This window comes from Archocentrus centrarchus, chromosome 21 (assembly GCF_007364275.1).
Source record: "Archocentrus centrarchus isolate MPI-CPG fArcCen1 chromosome 21, fArcCen1, whole genome shotgun sequence".
NCBI lineage: Eukaryota > Metazoa > Chordata > Actinopteri > Cichliformes > Cichlidae > Archocentrus > Archocentrus centrarchus.
The window spans coordinates 19,961,917-19,977,944 of NC_044366.1; the positions used below are offsets into that span (position 1 = coordinate 19,961,917).

General features: G+C 39.9%; 1 protein-coding gene across 1 annotated transcript; it reads left to right on the forward strand.

The window, feature by feature from the left end:
- Nucleotides 1-2,147: 2,147 nt before the first annotated feature.
- glra2 (glycine receptor, alpha 2) lies at nucleotides 2,148-13,674 on the forward strand. The gene is made up of 9 exons (XM_030757857.1): nucleotides 2,148-2,679; nucleotides 3,294-3,415; nucleotides 5,533-5,600; nucleotides 6,806-7,029; nucleotides 8,232-8,314; nucleotides 8,406-8,543; nucleotides 8,646-8,860; nucleotides 10,833-10,982; nucleotides 12,660-13,674. Exons 1-9 carry the CDS (start codon nucleotides 2,594-2,596, stop codon nucleotides 12,939-12,941), a joined length of 1,368 nt encoding a protein of 455 aa, XP_030613717.1. The 5' UTR covers nucleotides 2,148-2,593; the 3' UTR covers nucleotides 12,942-13,674.
- The last annotated feature ends 2,354 nt before the right edge of the window (nucleotides 13,675-16,028 follow it).

Sequence of the window (16,028 nt, forward strand, 5' to 3'; positions counted from 1 at the left end):
AGAATCGATGAGGCAATGGATACTCTGAAGCTCCCGATTGTCTTCAGTCCAGTGCACATGAGCATCAGGGTGGTGTAAAAGCCTGCTTGTTGTTTCCAGGTGAGCTCTTCAATCAGTCTACAACTCCTCGGTTACTGAGAGGGATCAATGATGACCACCAACCCAGACTACACAGGGCCTCAACCATGTTCTACTACCCCCACCCCTGAGAAAAAAGTTCTATGTGCAATAATAAGTGCCAATAAAACAGCAAGCAAATTATTTTTGGATGCAATGTTCTAGGGGAGAGAGTATAATGTGGAAGCCCCGTCATTTAATTTTATAGTTATAAATTGTGTAGTAAATCCTTGTGGACATGACAATAAACCTGATGATGTAAAACCCTTAATTCCCCATAGAATAACAGGCAGCAGCAACCAATCATTGTTGTGGGTGGGCAGCTTTAAAATAGCAACTGTCCTGAGCGTGTAATTTTAATAGCTATGTGGAAACTGCTGGATAAATGAGACCGACAGGCATTTCTTGTCTAAAGGATTGTTCTGTTTTATTCACAGAGAGAGGCCCACATCTCGCGCTCGCTCTCCCCTCAGTGACAAGCGGATCTGACTTGTTCTCCTTTAATTATGTGACCCACCTGGGCTGAAGTCTTTCCTTATGGAAACTAATGGCCAATTGAAGCTCTGGTTTGGAGTCATTACACAGACATGCCAAGTGCAGCTGTCTCAAAGATGGGAAATAAAGGGTTTGAGTGCAAAGAGAATTTTGGCTCTTACCAGAGGGAAATGTATTCATTAGAGAAAATATATTGTTTTATAGGTGCTATTTTTGCCTTGAATCAGTGGAGCTATCCACATAAATGGTTGACACAAGCCAAGGCAAACTTTGTTTCTTAACTGAAACAATATATGAAAACACAGTACTTGTACCAGTTGTTCAATAATTCATGCAATCATTCAGTATTTATGGTGCTTTGGAACAAGCCATACACAAGACCTCTGTTGATACACTGATGTTAAATCCTCAGACTACAGCGAGCCATACCCTCCTGAGCATAAGACACAATGTGACACTTTTATGACAGCATTAAAGGGGGAGAAGAGGATGGCTTGACCTCAGGCTGAGAAGGGCCAAGATGATCTGTTAACTGGTTAGTAGCCAAGTGTCAGGCTAAAGTGTAATAAGCATGTGATGTGCTGGCAGTAATCCTACAACAGGAATCCTGCATTTGGCTTGATGTGAATGAAATATTTTCTTTTCTCACTAAGTTTAGCTGCTTCCTCCTCACCACATGCCTGTGCGTTCGTGTGGAATGAGTCATTCATGCCTGTGGTCCATAAAGCCTCACAGCCCACTCACATCCTCAAACTGCCAGGTCCCTATCCACTCTGTGCATCACCACCAGCGGCTTATATACATATATATTGAACAATTATCACCCAAATCTGTGTGGTGGCCTTCTAAACCTCAGTTTCCCCACCCTCAGGCTACAGCCACCCCGTAGTAGCCTTTATTTCCTGCTGTCTCTGTCTGTGTTTGTCAGTCAGCGCTCTTCGGTCTCGCTCTGGGAGGCCAACCTTTCAGCATTTCCAATGATGTGCCTTGGAAATCTGTTTCCAGGGCAACCGGGGTACCAAATACTCTCCCAGCAGCATCTTGCTGGTGCGTCCTCCTTTGTTTACACTCCTGATATCTGTGAGCATGTAGGTTGCTCTAAACACATTTGGATGGGAACAAAAAATAGCACTGCAAATATATAAGACAGGAATGGAGTCAGAGTCACCCAGTTAATTTTATGCTATGCACCCACGGTGTGTAATATGATTTAATGACACCCCTGACAAATGGATTGTAGACCTACTTTATGACAAGTCACACTCTGAGTAGATGCCGATTTAGCTAGAAGCCCACACTATTCACCGTAAATGCTGTGCAGCATCTCTCGAAAACACGAACGTGTTCTAAAAGCAGTTGATCCTAATGCGCAGCTGCGCGCTCCCAGAGTTTCCCCATCAAGCCGATCTCGTAGGATAAATGCTATCATTTAAAAGTGTCGTCATTTCAAAACACTGGAGACAATGTCTGAGTGTCTTTCAAGTGATTACCTTCCTCGTTTATTTGACTTATTGAAAACCAACTCACGTCCGCCACTTTTAAGCCTTGCGCTTGCGCGTAACTCAACCGGGAGCTGTCCAAGTGCTGAAACGAGAAAAGGCGTTCCTTTCTCATTCCTTGACGTTCCCCCACCTGAGAAAGATCTCACTTCATGAGTAACAACGCAAGCCAACGGGTTGCTTTCCTCAAAGCCCGCTTTTACATCTCAGCCAACGCCACCGAAGCAGAGCTTGCAGCTGATGCGTCTTGGAGTTTCACCTTATCGACGTCTGGCCACAGGACTGATGTACCTTCACACCTACGCTTCGAGAAATCTGTTTTCGGGAGTTTCATGAAACTGCGTTGAGGAATGTCTCCCGTATTTTTATGTGACAAAAGAACACCCAAACGCCCACGACTCGGTCAGGAAGAAAGCGGGATCCCTATTTGGATTATGTGTTTGACTAATGTAAACATATGGAAGAAATAGAAAAGTGAGCACATGGGGAAACCACCAGGAATGAAGCACTCCTTCATTAAGGTTTTAGCAGCTTTATTTACATATTTGATGGAGCCAAACAACTTCAGGTAGGCGAATTTACTTATCGAACATATTTGATTTCATACCCGTAAAACACTTTATTTCTTCCAACTAAAGTTTGGAAAATTAGATGATAGAAGTTTTTGATGGCCTTGTTAAAGAAACGAGATGAAAGCAGCAGTGAGGAAGATTTTTTTGGACAAAGTTGGTAATTGAATGGGGTGTGCTTTTATTTTCAAAACTCTTTCTTGATTAAGATTTTAATCATCGATTGTTTTCTCAGTATTATTCCGTAACGAAAATATTATTAACTAATTTCGCTACTGGGAAATTTGGTCTGTATTCAAGTGATTTTATAATGACTTTCACGCGTGTATTTTCGGTTCCCCTGTGGCAACACATTAAAATATGGCTACAGCATGGTGTGATATCTGTGTGCAAATCTTGCATTATGAACAGAATAATCCTTTCTTAGAGGAGATGCCCACGACGTTGAAATCCCATCCGATACGTTTGTGCGCATTAACGCATTTTTCTGGTTTCGCTGTGCGTGCCCATCACTCCGAGGCAGCTGCTAGGCGATAGATAAGGTTTAACTCCCGCTTCTGAGCTCTGACTTGTGTGCGATCCAGTGATTTTTCTCACCATGTGTGCGTTCCAGAGTTGTGGATGCCAAGGAGCACGATTCCAGATCATCATCCAACATGTCTCCATCAGACTTTCTGGACTCACTCATGGGCCGCACGTCTGGGTATGATGCGCGAATAAGACCGAATTTTAAAGGTTTGTCATCTTTATATTTCAGCAATCTGCACTCACTCCACTTCACAAATTCCTAGAAACACAGCAAAGTTGAACATCTTTACTTAAATGATTCACTGAATGACTCAGACCACTCAAACACTTCAGTCATCAGTAACATGATTGTCCCGGCTTGAATGAAACCACAAATTAATTTCTCATTATAACATTGCGTGCATGTTTTCATTTTGCTGAAACTGTGACAGGATCCCCATCAGCGTAACACAATTTAAAACTGGGAAAAAAAATGGAGGCTTGTAAATATCTTCGTCAGAAACAAAGAGATTGGTTCGTGCAGTAGACAGGGATGCCACCATGACAGGCCAAATGATGGATGGTGCCCCTGTGGCAAGGCTGCAGGCTACTGACTTCCTCTGTTGCTGTTGCTGCTGTGATGCTGAGGACAGATACAGCATCTGTCACTGGAACAGAGCTGAGTGAGAAGAGGCTGGCCCAGCGGGGTTCAGGCCCACTCCAGGCTGGGTCAGGTGGACTGGGACTTGTTGAGAAGCTGAAGCAGTCAGACAGTACAGTACAGGAGCTGATCAGCAAGACTCAGAAACATATGGCCCAGATCTTTCCTCCCAATTTGTGGGAAAAGAAAAAAATCTTTATTGCTGAGATGGACTCAAGATAAGAGGAAGATAGCCCATTTAATACCAGCTGGCATTTTTTTAAAGGGATGATGCATCTCTTCTAGCCTTCCAAAAAAAAAAAGGGGGCCTGGTTTTAGTGTTGCTGGTTATTCTTTATATTGAGGACACACACACACAAACACAAGCACACACTGTCTTGAATACACGAACATACATTTTCTGGCTAGAAAAAAAAAAAGAGAGAAAGAAAGAAAAAGAAACACACCATGAGCTCACTGCATCGTAAACAGATGATTTTGCTCCTGAACCTGCTAGTCACACTTTGAAGAGTGTTGAACTCATTTTCTGAAGGTTGCCCTAGATTTTCTTTGCTGAGTTTCTCGTCAGCAGGTACTGCTGTATATTTCTGCTTCCACTGTTAAACGTAGCAAGCTAACGACAAACTGAGGCAAATATTAATACCAAGCTCCATGCAATATTGATGAAGAAAACACAGGGGAAGGGCACTAGGAAGGGCTTACAGCTTCACTTATCAGAGAGTGAGAAAAAAAAGGATTTGCTTTGACTTTAAATGGCACATAACCTGCCAAGTCTTGCAAAGAGATTTCAGCTCAGGCTGCTCTGTGGAGGAAAAAAATGACACTATTCATCAAAGCATGCTGGGTACTTCTTAGTTACAGTGTTGGAGAGAAACCGCTCTGATTTGATACAAAGAAGAAGACATTATTGTAAAAAAAAAAAAAAAAAAAAGTGTGCTTTCTCTTTAAAATACTCTGTAAACAACTTACCCAATTGAATACAAACTAATTGTTTAGTACAAAAAAAGGGGAATGCCAGTAACAATCCCAATTTGACATATTTTAACCATCACCCAAACCAAAGTATTTAATGTCATAAAAATGTTCACATTTCAGAAGCTAAAAGCAGCTATTGTGTGATGTGGTTTATACTTAAACAGCTGATTACTTATTAGAATAGTTGGCATTGTATTTTGAGGGGATTTCTAATTGATTGTTCAGCTGCTGTTTGTATGCATGCTCGCGCCTGCATGTGCATGTCTCCTCTTGATGTGTAAACACAAGCAAAGCATGTTTAGTGCATGTTAACCTTGAAAGATTGCCCACATTACCACACAAGATATCACTGCATCATTACAACATTAAGCTGACACAGCGGTGCCGTTACTAATTAATAGATTTTTCCTGCCCTGAAGCTCCCTCGAAACAAAAGTTAAAAACACTGCTGCTTCTACGAATGTTCCCTGCAGAAATTTCTTTCCCACCTGAAACCCAATCATCCTTGATGAGATGTATGGTTTAAGGCTTTTTTCCTGTCATGTCATTGTCATTCCATTTCACAGGTCCACCTGTAAACGTTACATGCAATATTTTTATCAACAGTTTCGGCTCTGTCACAGAGACAACTATGGTGAGTTCCTCTGGTGTTTGGTTGATTTTTGTCCTGTACAATGTGTCAATATGTTATCTATTCCTCAACCTGCAGGTCCACCAGTTAATGTTACCTGCAACATATTTATCAACAGCTTTGGTTCTATAGCAGAAACTACAATGGTGAGTTGAGTGTTGTATTTGGACATATTCTAAAGCCCCAACCTCTCCCATGGAGTTACAACTGAATCATCCTGTTTTTACTCAGCCTAGCTGACCTTTTTTAAGACATCCTTCCATGTCATGTCTTCCAATTCATTAAAAAAGATTGAGTTCTTTGCCATTAAGAAGTTTATTGGCGGGCTATCCAGTCAAATATTGGTTTCTGCTCCCATGAGCATAGGTTTACTATTTCATACAACAAATCCCAACTAGTCACTTAAGCAGAGCCAATAATTGACTATGGGGGGGCTGGGGCTTTCAAATAAACTGATGTGCAATGCATGAGGTGTGAAGGCATCCAACCACTAAAGGGTAAAAATATAAAAACCTGCAGTGAAACTAATCAGGATGAAAGAATTCCTATTGAGTGATGATAACTACTTAGATCATAAATGGAAAATGTTAATTTACACGGGAGGTGGAACACATAAAACTGCCAAGGAATTACACAGTATTAAGACAGGCATGCAAATATCTGGAACCGCCAATATGCTGATGAAATGTGAAACAACATAAGGGCTTCACATCATCATGACATATCAATTACACTGAGCTTTGTGACACTCAGTCTACTGCTAACTGTGCTGTCAGATTTCTCCTCTTCAGGCACCACATCTGATAAACACCTCATTTAGCTTCTGTAATGGCTCTTGCATAATTTTGAATAAGAAAAGTTATTATAAGGTCAGTCATTTGTAAAATGCAGCCTGCAACAATATGTAATCATCAAAATTGTCATGCAAACACATGTATAATTAAGATTAAATAAAGACACAGATGATGATATTGCTGGATGATGTTTTTGAAAAATGAGCATTGAAATGCATTTTTCACTCATTTTCCATTTTATTATTTGTGATGTATTGTTATTGATGTTACAGCACTGCTTTTTATTTTTGTATTACTACAAAAGTAAAAAGATCATCAAAATGTACTGGAAGCACCAAAAGTAAAAACACCCATTGCAGTCTGTACTATATACAGATTTTATTCATATATTGTATATTAGAAAAATTAATGCTAATTTTCCTATATATACCTTGTCAAAAAATGGGTTATGCAATTCAAACTGATATCAGTGATTGACATTCCAATGTCAGCATGCATTCTCATAACCCGAATCGCTGCGCTACAAAAATATGCAAAGCCGCTTGTCGTCTCTGCAGGATTACAGAGTGAACATCTTCCTGCGGCAGAAGTGGAATGACCCTCGGCTGGCGTACAGTAAATACCCAGATTCCTCCCTTGACCTAGACCCATCTATGCTGGACTCCATATGGAAGCCTGACCTCTTCTTCGCCAATGAGAAAGGAGCCAACTTCCATGATGTCACCACAGACAACAAGCTGCTGAGGATCTTCAAGGATGGAACAGTTCTCTACAGCATTAGGTGAAGTATTAATTAAACCGCTTGTTATACACAATTAAAAAGGAGTCAAGAATTGCACTAGAGCAATATTACATGAAAATTTTAATAATCAATAAATTTTGTGATATTGGGACAAAACCAGATATTTTACTTTTGGGACATTTTTCACCACCAGTATCTTCTAAAGCAAGTGATTAACTGAGAAAATAACTGTTAGATTAGGCAACAGCAGTGATAACTGTTAGTTTCACTTGCACTTTACATAGTTTGATATTAGTGCAGCTGAAGCAGAAATCCCTGCTGAATGAAAGATGATAGTACAGAGAACCAAAAAGCTCTGATGCAGCATAGATTACCCCAGGACATTGTTCACTTACTGCGTTTCTTACACTTCCTCTTAAACATCAAAGACCGTCAATCTACAGCATGCAATTTTAAATTGATTTTTATCTCACCGTGATCATTTCTTTGAAACTGTATAATTTTCTGAACTACAGCATATTCCCTTGTGCAACATGACTGCAAAAGGACAAGCAAATCTCAGAAGCTCTGTTAAGAATCCAAAGCGCAGACTAAGAGCTGAAAAGGAAAGGGGGTGTTTTTCCTCCATGTTGGCCTTTTATTATCTATGATAAAAATATTTGGGAAAACTTAGGATACATGCCTACATCTTTTTTTTTTTTTTTTTTGACAAAGTACAAGTATAAAAACATATTGTAAAATGTGCTGTATTTTATTACAATACAAAAGCCACACACAACATCCAATTTTCTCTGCAGTGATGCGATATAAAGGAGATCAATTCTGAGTCCATTTTGAAAGCAGCTCAACTCTGAGTGGTGCTCAGGTGTAAAGGTAGCACAGGCCAAGAAGAAAAATGAAAGGTGGTTAGCCACAGTCTCCATTCATAAGAGAAATGACAGAGTGGGCAGACTGTGGACCACAATGCATCACAGAAACAATAAGTTGCAGTAATGAAAGTGTAATAGGAATCTGCTGAAGGGTATCCTACATGATACGTTGGAGGTTATCACACAGGAGAAAAGAGCAGCCAATACCTGATACAACCAAAGAAAAAAGTGCCAGCTGTAATCTAATTTTTCAACTTTTTTTTTCCATCCACATGTCGACCCGCTAGTTCGAGGTTTAATAAATCTTCTTTTGAAATCAAATAACATTTCCGTTTGTTACATTTTACATTATGACTTTGTGTCACATTATAGGTTGACTCTCATTCTGTCATGCCCAATGGATCTGAAGAACTTTCCAATGGATGTCCAAACCTGTACAATGCAACTGGAAAGTTGTAAGCACTGATTTTCTAATTTTTTTAACTACACTTTCTAAAGCGAGAACCCGCTCCATATCTAAAGTCACCTATTCTCCTCTGCCTCTAGTTGGCTACACCATGAATGACTTGGTGTTTGAGTGGCTGGAGAATGGTGCAGTACAGGTGTCGGAGGGACTCACCCTGCCTCAGTTTATCATGAGGGATGAGAAGGAGTTGGGCTATTGTACCAAACACTACAACACTGGTCAGAGGACCCAGCATTTCTGTCTGTGTTTCAAACAGCTAACGTTTCTCCCAGTTTGATGGCTGATTTGCATTTATGTGTATGTTTCTTGTTGATGAACAGGGAAATTTACCTGTATTGAAGTTAAATTCCACCTGGAGCGCCAAATGGGCTACTACCTGATCCAGATGTACATTCCTTCTCTCCTCATTGTCATCCTCTCATGGGTGTCTTTTTGGATTAATATGGATGCCGCTCCAGCCAGAGTGGCACTTGGAATCACCACTGTGCTTACCATGACCACCCAAAGCTCTGGGTCCAGGGCTTCTCTTCCAAAGGTAAAAGCCTCTGGTTTGTTTGTTTGTTTGTTTGCTTTTTTGTTTTTCTTTCAGCAGTATGATGAGCACAAGCTTCATATATGCCAAAAACAAGCCCATGCTTAATTTTTGACTTCACATGGATTTGAACCATGTTCCTATAAATGAAAGTCTTTGTTGTTTATGGTACTTTATATAGTTCACTTGATCTGGTCTGAAAAGACCTGTGATTGGCCCAAGTCTTTTATCACAGGGTGGATTTTCTAAAGCCAGAAAACAGAGCATGTATGACGTACCCTAAAAGGTTACTATTTCTTTTTAAAGTAAAAGGCTGTGGTAGATGTGCCAGTTAAAATAAATAAATTAAAAAAAAAAAATCTGCTGCCAAGATTGTCTCCAGGTACTCTGGCTTCCTCCCACAGTCCAAAGACATGCTTGTTAGGTTAATTGGTTGCATGTCTCTCTGGGTGAGCCCTGTGATAGACTGGCGATCTGTCCGGGTTTACTCTGATGCTCACTGTGTGACAGCTTGGACAGGCTTCAGTCCCTCAGCTAGGAAAGTAGAAGGATGGACGATGCATATGTAATATGAAGTTAAGTTTAGGACTGATCTGAGAATGGCATTTTAAAACATGACTAGCTGTGGTTTAACATCTCTGCATCTCATTACTAAAACAAAATTCCACTTCTGAATTAATATTTTTAAGTATACATCCATCATATAATTAATAATATTTCTTGAATATATGGCTATCATGCATATTTTCCATGTTAATTCATCCCAAAAAAATAAATAAATAAAAAATTACAACCCTAACTGCAACTGCTATTTAAATTCTGCCTGACACTGCTGGGAAGCATTCATAGTTTATTAAAAGGATAATAAGTCCCCACAGCTTTAATGTAGCTGTGGGGACCTCTAGTCCCAGCTGTACCTTAAAACAAGAGCAATCAACTAGGTTTTTTACTATTTTTCCTTCGGGCACTCAGTGCAAGGAAATGGGTGGTGCTCCTTAAATGTGAGACTCGGGCATCAACATTTCACACAGAGGACAGATTCATAACTCAAAAATAAACAGTGAACCAACTGAGAGAACAAACAAAACAAATCAAAGCATTTTTTCACAGTGGACTGTTTGAACTGCAATTCAGAGGCAAGAACCCAAATAAGAATATCTTATCCTCTGCTGTGAAAGCCACTGTAATGCATCAGAGGATGAGATGCTCTGATTTGGGTTTTTATAAAAGCACAGCTGGGCTTGATGTCTACAGTACACAATACGGGGGGGGGGGGGGGATGTACATATTGTGAAGGGTACTACAGAAACACTGAGTCAGACGACTTGACAATCAATCACACGTCAGTCTGCACACGAGTGCTAAAGGCCTCAGCCTCATCAGATTATAACATGAAAGACACGTATACTGATAAATATTTAAAGGCAATCCGTTGAGAGCCTCGGCACATGAAGACAATAACTCAATAAGCCTTCAGTGCCCTCTAAAAGCTGACATGTTTCTCCACATGCTAATCAGCTGTCATGCAGGGATGGGGTCACACTGATGAGCAGAAAAGGGTTTCAGCCTCATCTTCACTTTCTCAAAAGACACAGATGAAAGTCAGTGCACTACAGGTACAAACTAACACTAAAGTTCTCTTTCTCTAGGCAGTTAAGGCAGTAATTATTTCCTACTGTTAAAGCCATGCAATCACTGACACCGCTGGCAGCTCTGACACACTTGTTAGCAAACATTATCAGTAATTACAGCTATTTAGAAGTCACAATTAACTGAAGGAGCAAAATAAAAGGAAAAACACAGAAAGCAGCTGTAAATCAGGTGAAAGATCTAACAAAACCCAAGACTCCAGTTTAATAAAGAAAAGTAAAAAAAAATGAACAGTGTTCAAGGATACAGTCATACTGTATTTGCACTGTTAGCCGACATTGTCACCTTGAAGGATTTATTTAACAAAATCTGTTTTCTCTCCCAGGTCTCCTACGTGAAAGCCATTGATATCTGGATGGCTGTGTGTCTGCTCTTTGTATTTGCTGCACTGCTAGAATATGCTGGGGTTAATTTTGTCTCCAGGCAACAGAAAGAGTTCCTTCGCTTGAGGCGAAGACAAAGAAGGAATCACAAGGTAAGCTTTCAAAGTTTCAAAGGTCGCTCTGTGGACTTCAAAATTTTAGCCACATTACCCACATTATCTTTGGTGACGGGGGGGGGGGGGGGGGGGGGGGGGGGCACAAGCCAGTGCCTGGTCCCAAGCATGGATAAATTTGGAGGGTTGGATCAGGAAGGGCCTCTCATGTAAAATCTTAAACCATGCTGATTGTCAAGGCTCAAATGAGGAAGGATAGTGGATATACTGGGCAAAGGGTGTTGAATATGGAGCTGCCAGGCAGGAGGAAAAGAGGAAGACCACAGAGCATGTTCATGTAAGGAAGGATGACATGCAGAAGGTTGGTGTGACAGAGGAGGATGCTAGGGGTAGCACGAGATGGAGGCAGATGATCTGCTCTGACGACCCCTTAAAAGAAGATGAAGCGGCAGTGTGTCTCTGAGGATGAGCATGCTGACCACTCAATAATACCTCTTTGGTCTAAAATAACTCTCAGATGAATAGCCTTAAATTCTGTAAACGTTCGTGCTGCTCGTGAATGAGCGCGAATCACAGTGGGTCAGGCAGGTCAGGTTTCACACTTCTTTGTTTGAGATGCAAATGATCAAAATGTTCACCTGTATTTCAACATTTACTTAGTGAATTACTCCAGAATTTGGTATAGAAGTTCATGAGTCCCCAAAGTCTAACCATAATGTGCTTGAACCAAGTGCAGACTCATATTGCAGGAATCAGACAGAGCTCAGAGTAAAAGTCTATAAACCTTGTTTGAGTGTGCGGAGCAGGGGTCAGGCATAGGCAGAATGTTCATGAAGTAAACAGGGGGGCAGGCAATAGGCGTAGTCCGAAAAACAGTCCAAAAAATCCCCCCAAACTCCAGCAATTTAAAACTCATGGGCACAGGCAGAAGGCATGAGGTCATATGAAGGCAGTCAATAAAACACTGGTACAATGAAAGAAGGGGAGAAATTTCAAACCAAAACAGGAAATGATTATTCAGAGTCTGTGCACACTGGTGACTGCCATGAGAATGGCCTTTGTGATTTTGTCAATTTGAATCAATTTTATTTGTAAAGCAACAAATCACACATTATCCTTAAATGCATTTATCATAAGTATATAGCAGTCTAAATCCTTAAGCCCTTGATTTGGGTAACGCTCTTTCAACAAGCAAAAAAAATCTCTCCAAACAAGAAGGGAGCCTTCGTCTGCTGTAGGGGTCCATGTGTCCATGTGTGTCTGGTGCACAGAATAACAGAATAAAGGCACTTTTTGTTTTATGTCCAAATACTTGCAAACATTCTGACTTACCATTAGCCCTGATTCTATTTGCTATCAGGGCCACATAAACGTGCCAGAGGGGGTTGAAGAAATGCGCCTTTATTATTGTTTGTCTGAATTAAGAGTCACCTCCTGTGACCCTGAATTGGATAAGCAGATGACAATAAATGGATGGGATGGCTGAATTAAGATTCATCTCCTGAAGCGATCTTTGTAAATCGTTTTTCACCAGAGTGCATGAGGTTATCTTGGAAATTTGATTTTAATTAATTTTAAAGTGCAATAGCTCATAATTATTGTTCATATTCATAAGTGTTGTTTGAAAAGCCTTCTGCCATTATGAAGCAAAGCCTAATATTTAAAAAAAAAAAAGATCTAGCAAACTCATCCACATGTGCATGTGTGATTTTTCAGGACGATGATCTGCGTGAGGGCCGCTTTAATTTTGCTGGCTACAACATGAGTCAGTGTCTGCCAACAAAGGATGGCTCAGCTGTTAAAAATGCTGTTCCGGCTCCAAACTCTCAACAATCAGCCTCAAAGGACCTAGACACCATGAGGAAAAAGTTTGTGGACAGAGCCAAGAGGATAGACACAATCTCACGGGCTGCCTTTCCTCTGGCTTTCCTCATCTTCAACGTCTTCTACTGGGTTACCTACAAGATCATCCGGCATGAGGACATCCATAAAAAGTAAAGGCTTTGACCTCGGCTGATAACCATATTTTTTTCATTTCTCAGATTGAGAAATGCTTAGAAAGCACAGGAGATGAGATGGGAGACTGTACATTGAGAGGCACCACTGTGGTAATGGTGGTGCTCTTTCAGGGATAACGTACAATATTCATGAATCGTACAGTGATGCTCATGATCTGATAATGCGAACAGCTCTTCAGACACAGATGCTTTATTTGTTCTTGTACTGCTGCAAAAATATTTTCTGAAGAATACAGGGGAAAGGTCTTAGCTCAAGACTCACTGACATGCTGGAGAAGATGGACCAAAATCATTTTTGAATCAATTCAGCCTTGAGGTCTACAACCAAGGAACAGAGGAACATTCCAGGAATCCGTAACTCTAAGATAGCTCAGTAAAGACCCTCGAGACATTTTGCAAATTTTCTTACCAAGGTAGCATAGGAGTGTTTTATAATGTACTATTATCATAGCACTTCCACCCTGTTTATACAAAACATAGCTCTAAAAATGCCAGTTCTCACAACCTTTGGGGCCAGGAACCTCTAAAAAAAAAAAAAGATATTTTCCAAGAAACTCTCAACAGTCCTAACACCAACTTAGCTGATTTGGCCTCAGTGGGTTGCTCTGATGTGGAATAACTCAGATATTTCTTAATGCTTGTCAGCTGGCTACATAGCTAGTAAGCCAAGCTACACAGCAGCAAAAACAGTCAGTTCCACCCTTAAAAAAAAAAAGAAAGAAAAAAATATACAGCTGTGAAGTATTTGCTCCCCTCCTGGTTTGTTTATTTTTTGCATATTTGTCACACATGTTTCAGATCATCAAACAATTCTAATATTAGACACAGATAACCTCTGTAAATACAAAATGCAGTTTTGAAATGATGATTTCATTTATTAAAGGTTAAAAAAGCTAACCAAACCTACCTGGCCTTATGTGAAAACGTGATTACCCCTTAACCTAAACCTGATTGTGCCACCGTTGGCATCAAGAACTGCAATCAAGCATTTGTGATTACTGGTAATGATTGCAATTTTTTTTCACATCACTGTGGAGGGATTTTGACCCACTCTTCTTTCCAGGATTATTTTTAATTTAGCCACATTGGAGGGTTTCTGAGCATGAACAACCTGTTTAAGGACCAAAGTACCTCAGTGAAATTTATAACCAGACTTTGACTAGGCAGCTACAACAGTTGAGCCATTCAGAGGTAGACCTTGCTGGTGTGTTTTGATCATTGTCTCGCAGCATAACCCAAGTACATTTGAGCTTCAGGGCACAAAATGGTGGCCGGACTCCTTCCAGATTTTCTGGTAGAGACCAGAATTCATGGTTCCATCAATTATGATGATGAAGTTGTGCATGTCCTGAAGCAGCAAAGCAGCCCCAGACCATCACATTGCCACCACCATGTTTGACTGCTGGTATGATGCTCATTTTTTAATGAAATGCTGTGTTGGTTTTATGCCAGATGTAACAGGACTCAAACCTTCAATGACTCAGTGACTTTGTTTCTCATCGGTTTCTTTAGATCGTGGCATGATGTGTTGCTTTTTGAGATCTTTTAGGCTGCTTCACTTTGTCAGATTTAATTTAAGCAGCCCACGTGGGGCTAGTAAAATTGAGCTCAGCTTTCCAAAAAAAAAATCTCTGTCTAATATTAAAATATGTTTGATGATCTGAATATACAAAAAAAAAATGAAAAAGAAAAATAAATCAGGAAGGGGGTGTGAATGAGTGATTTCACAAGAGATCAGTGTGATCCCTCATAATCATAACAGTTTCTATTGGCACAAGATTACGCAAGAGGGAACAACAGGTGCAGTTTTACTTGTGCAAATGATCCCAATCCCTTTTAAATAATACAAAACCATTTTATTCAATTTTTATCTAATAATTTTGCCCCTGTGGATCCCCTGGCCTTACTTTGGAAACCACTGTTCTGAACTACACAAGCAGAGCACTAAACTAAGCAGGAGTAAACATCTCAGGCATGGGTACGAATAAGTCAGATGAAAATCTGGAATCAGGAATTGGATTCTGCATTTTTATTAAATCCCTGAGGCCTTAGATATCAATGATTTGGTCGGATAAAGTGCTAGGCGTCTCTATTTTCTCAAGCATCTTCTCTTATGATGGTCTATCACAGCTGAACGCAGCCTTTGAGCTTTTCTACCGGTGGCCAGACATCCAAAGGTACTTAATGATATTTCCTTTTTCTCTTTAGTGAATTATAAATATTCACAACTGATGTCACATAAAATCATTGTAATATTTTTTTTGTTGATGTTTTTGACTTTGCTTTTCATTCTTGTGGAATTTATTTAGCAAAATGTCATATATATCACATAATGGCATATAATGGCTTATTTTGAGAAAGTGTATAGGTAAGCCCACAAACTGTGAACATGCACTACATTGCTTAATATTATCACATGCCCATATCCACATTAATTCCTTTAAATTCCAGGGTTAATAACCCAGGTATGTAAGGTATAGTTTTAGAATTCGAGCTATGTTTTTGTAGATTTAGTCTAATAAAATATTTATCGTAATGGGGAAAGGTTATGTTTATTATAAAATAATATCTTTCTGTATACGTCTTCAAGTTCCGCTGTGGACTGTTTCCCTTCACGTTTGTTGCTGGCTGATGATATTTCTTTGTAGATGGACTCAAAAGTGAAGGACAGATCTGCATAACATTAATGGTACAAAGCAGCTAATGACCCTTGCACTCCTTATATACTGTGGTGACAAACTCTTTTCTTAAATGCTATTCATGAAAAAAAGGTTATTTATTGGCCTGTACATCAATAAAATTGACCGTGCACCATATTTACTTTATTTCTGCCTCTCTTTGTCATTTATAAGGAGGTGACCAGTGCTCTGAAGTGACATTTTCATCCATTTGTTGATGAGATTATGGTCTGCATTGCTTTCTTCTAGAATAAGAAAAGATGGATGCCTTTCAAGTAAAAAACAAACACGTGCAAAATGCTTTTTTCCCGCTCAGTTGCAGATTGGATCAAAGAAAAAAACAAACACTGCCGCTTCTCTTGGCCGAGCTGATAAGTCAGGGTGATGAC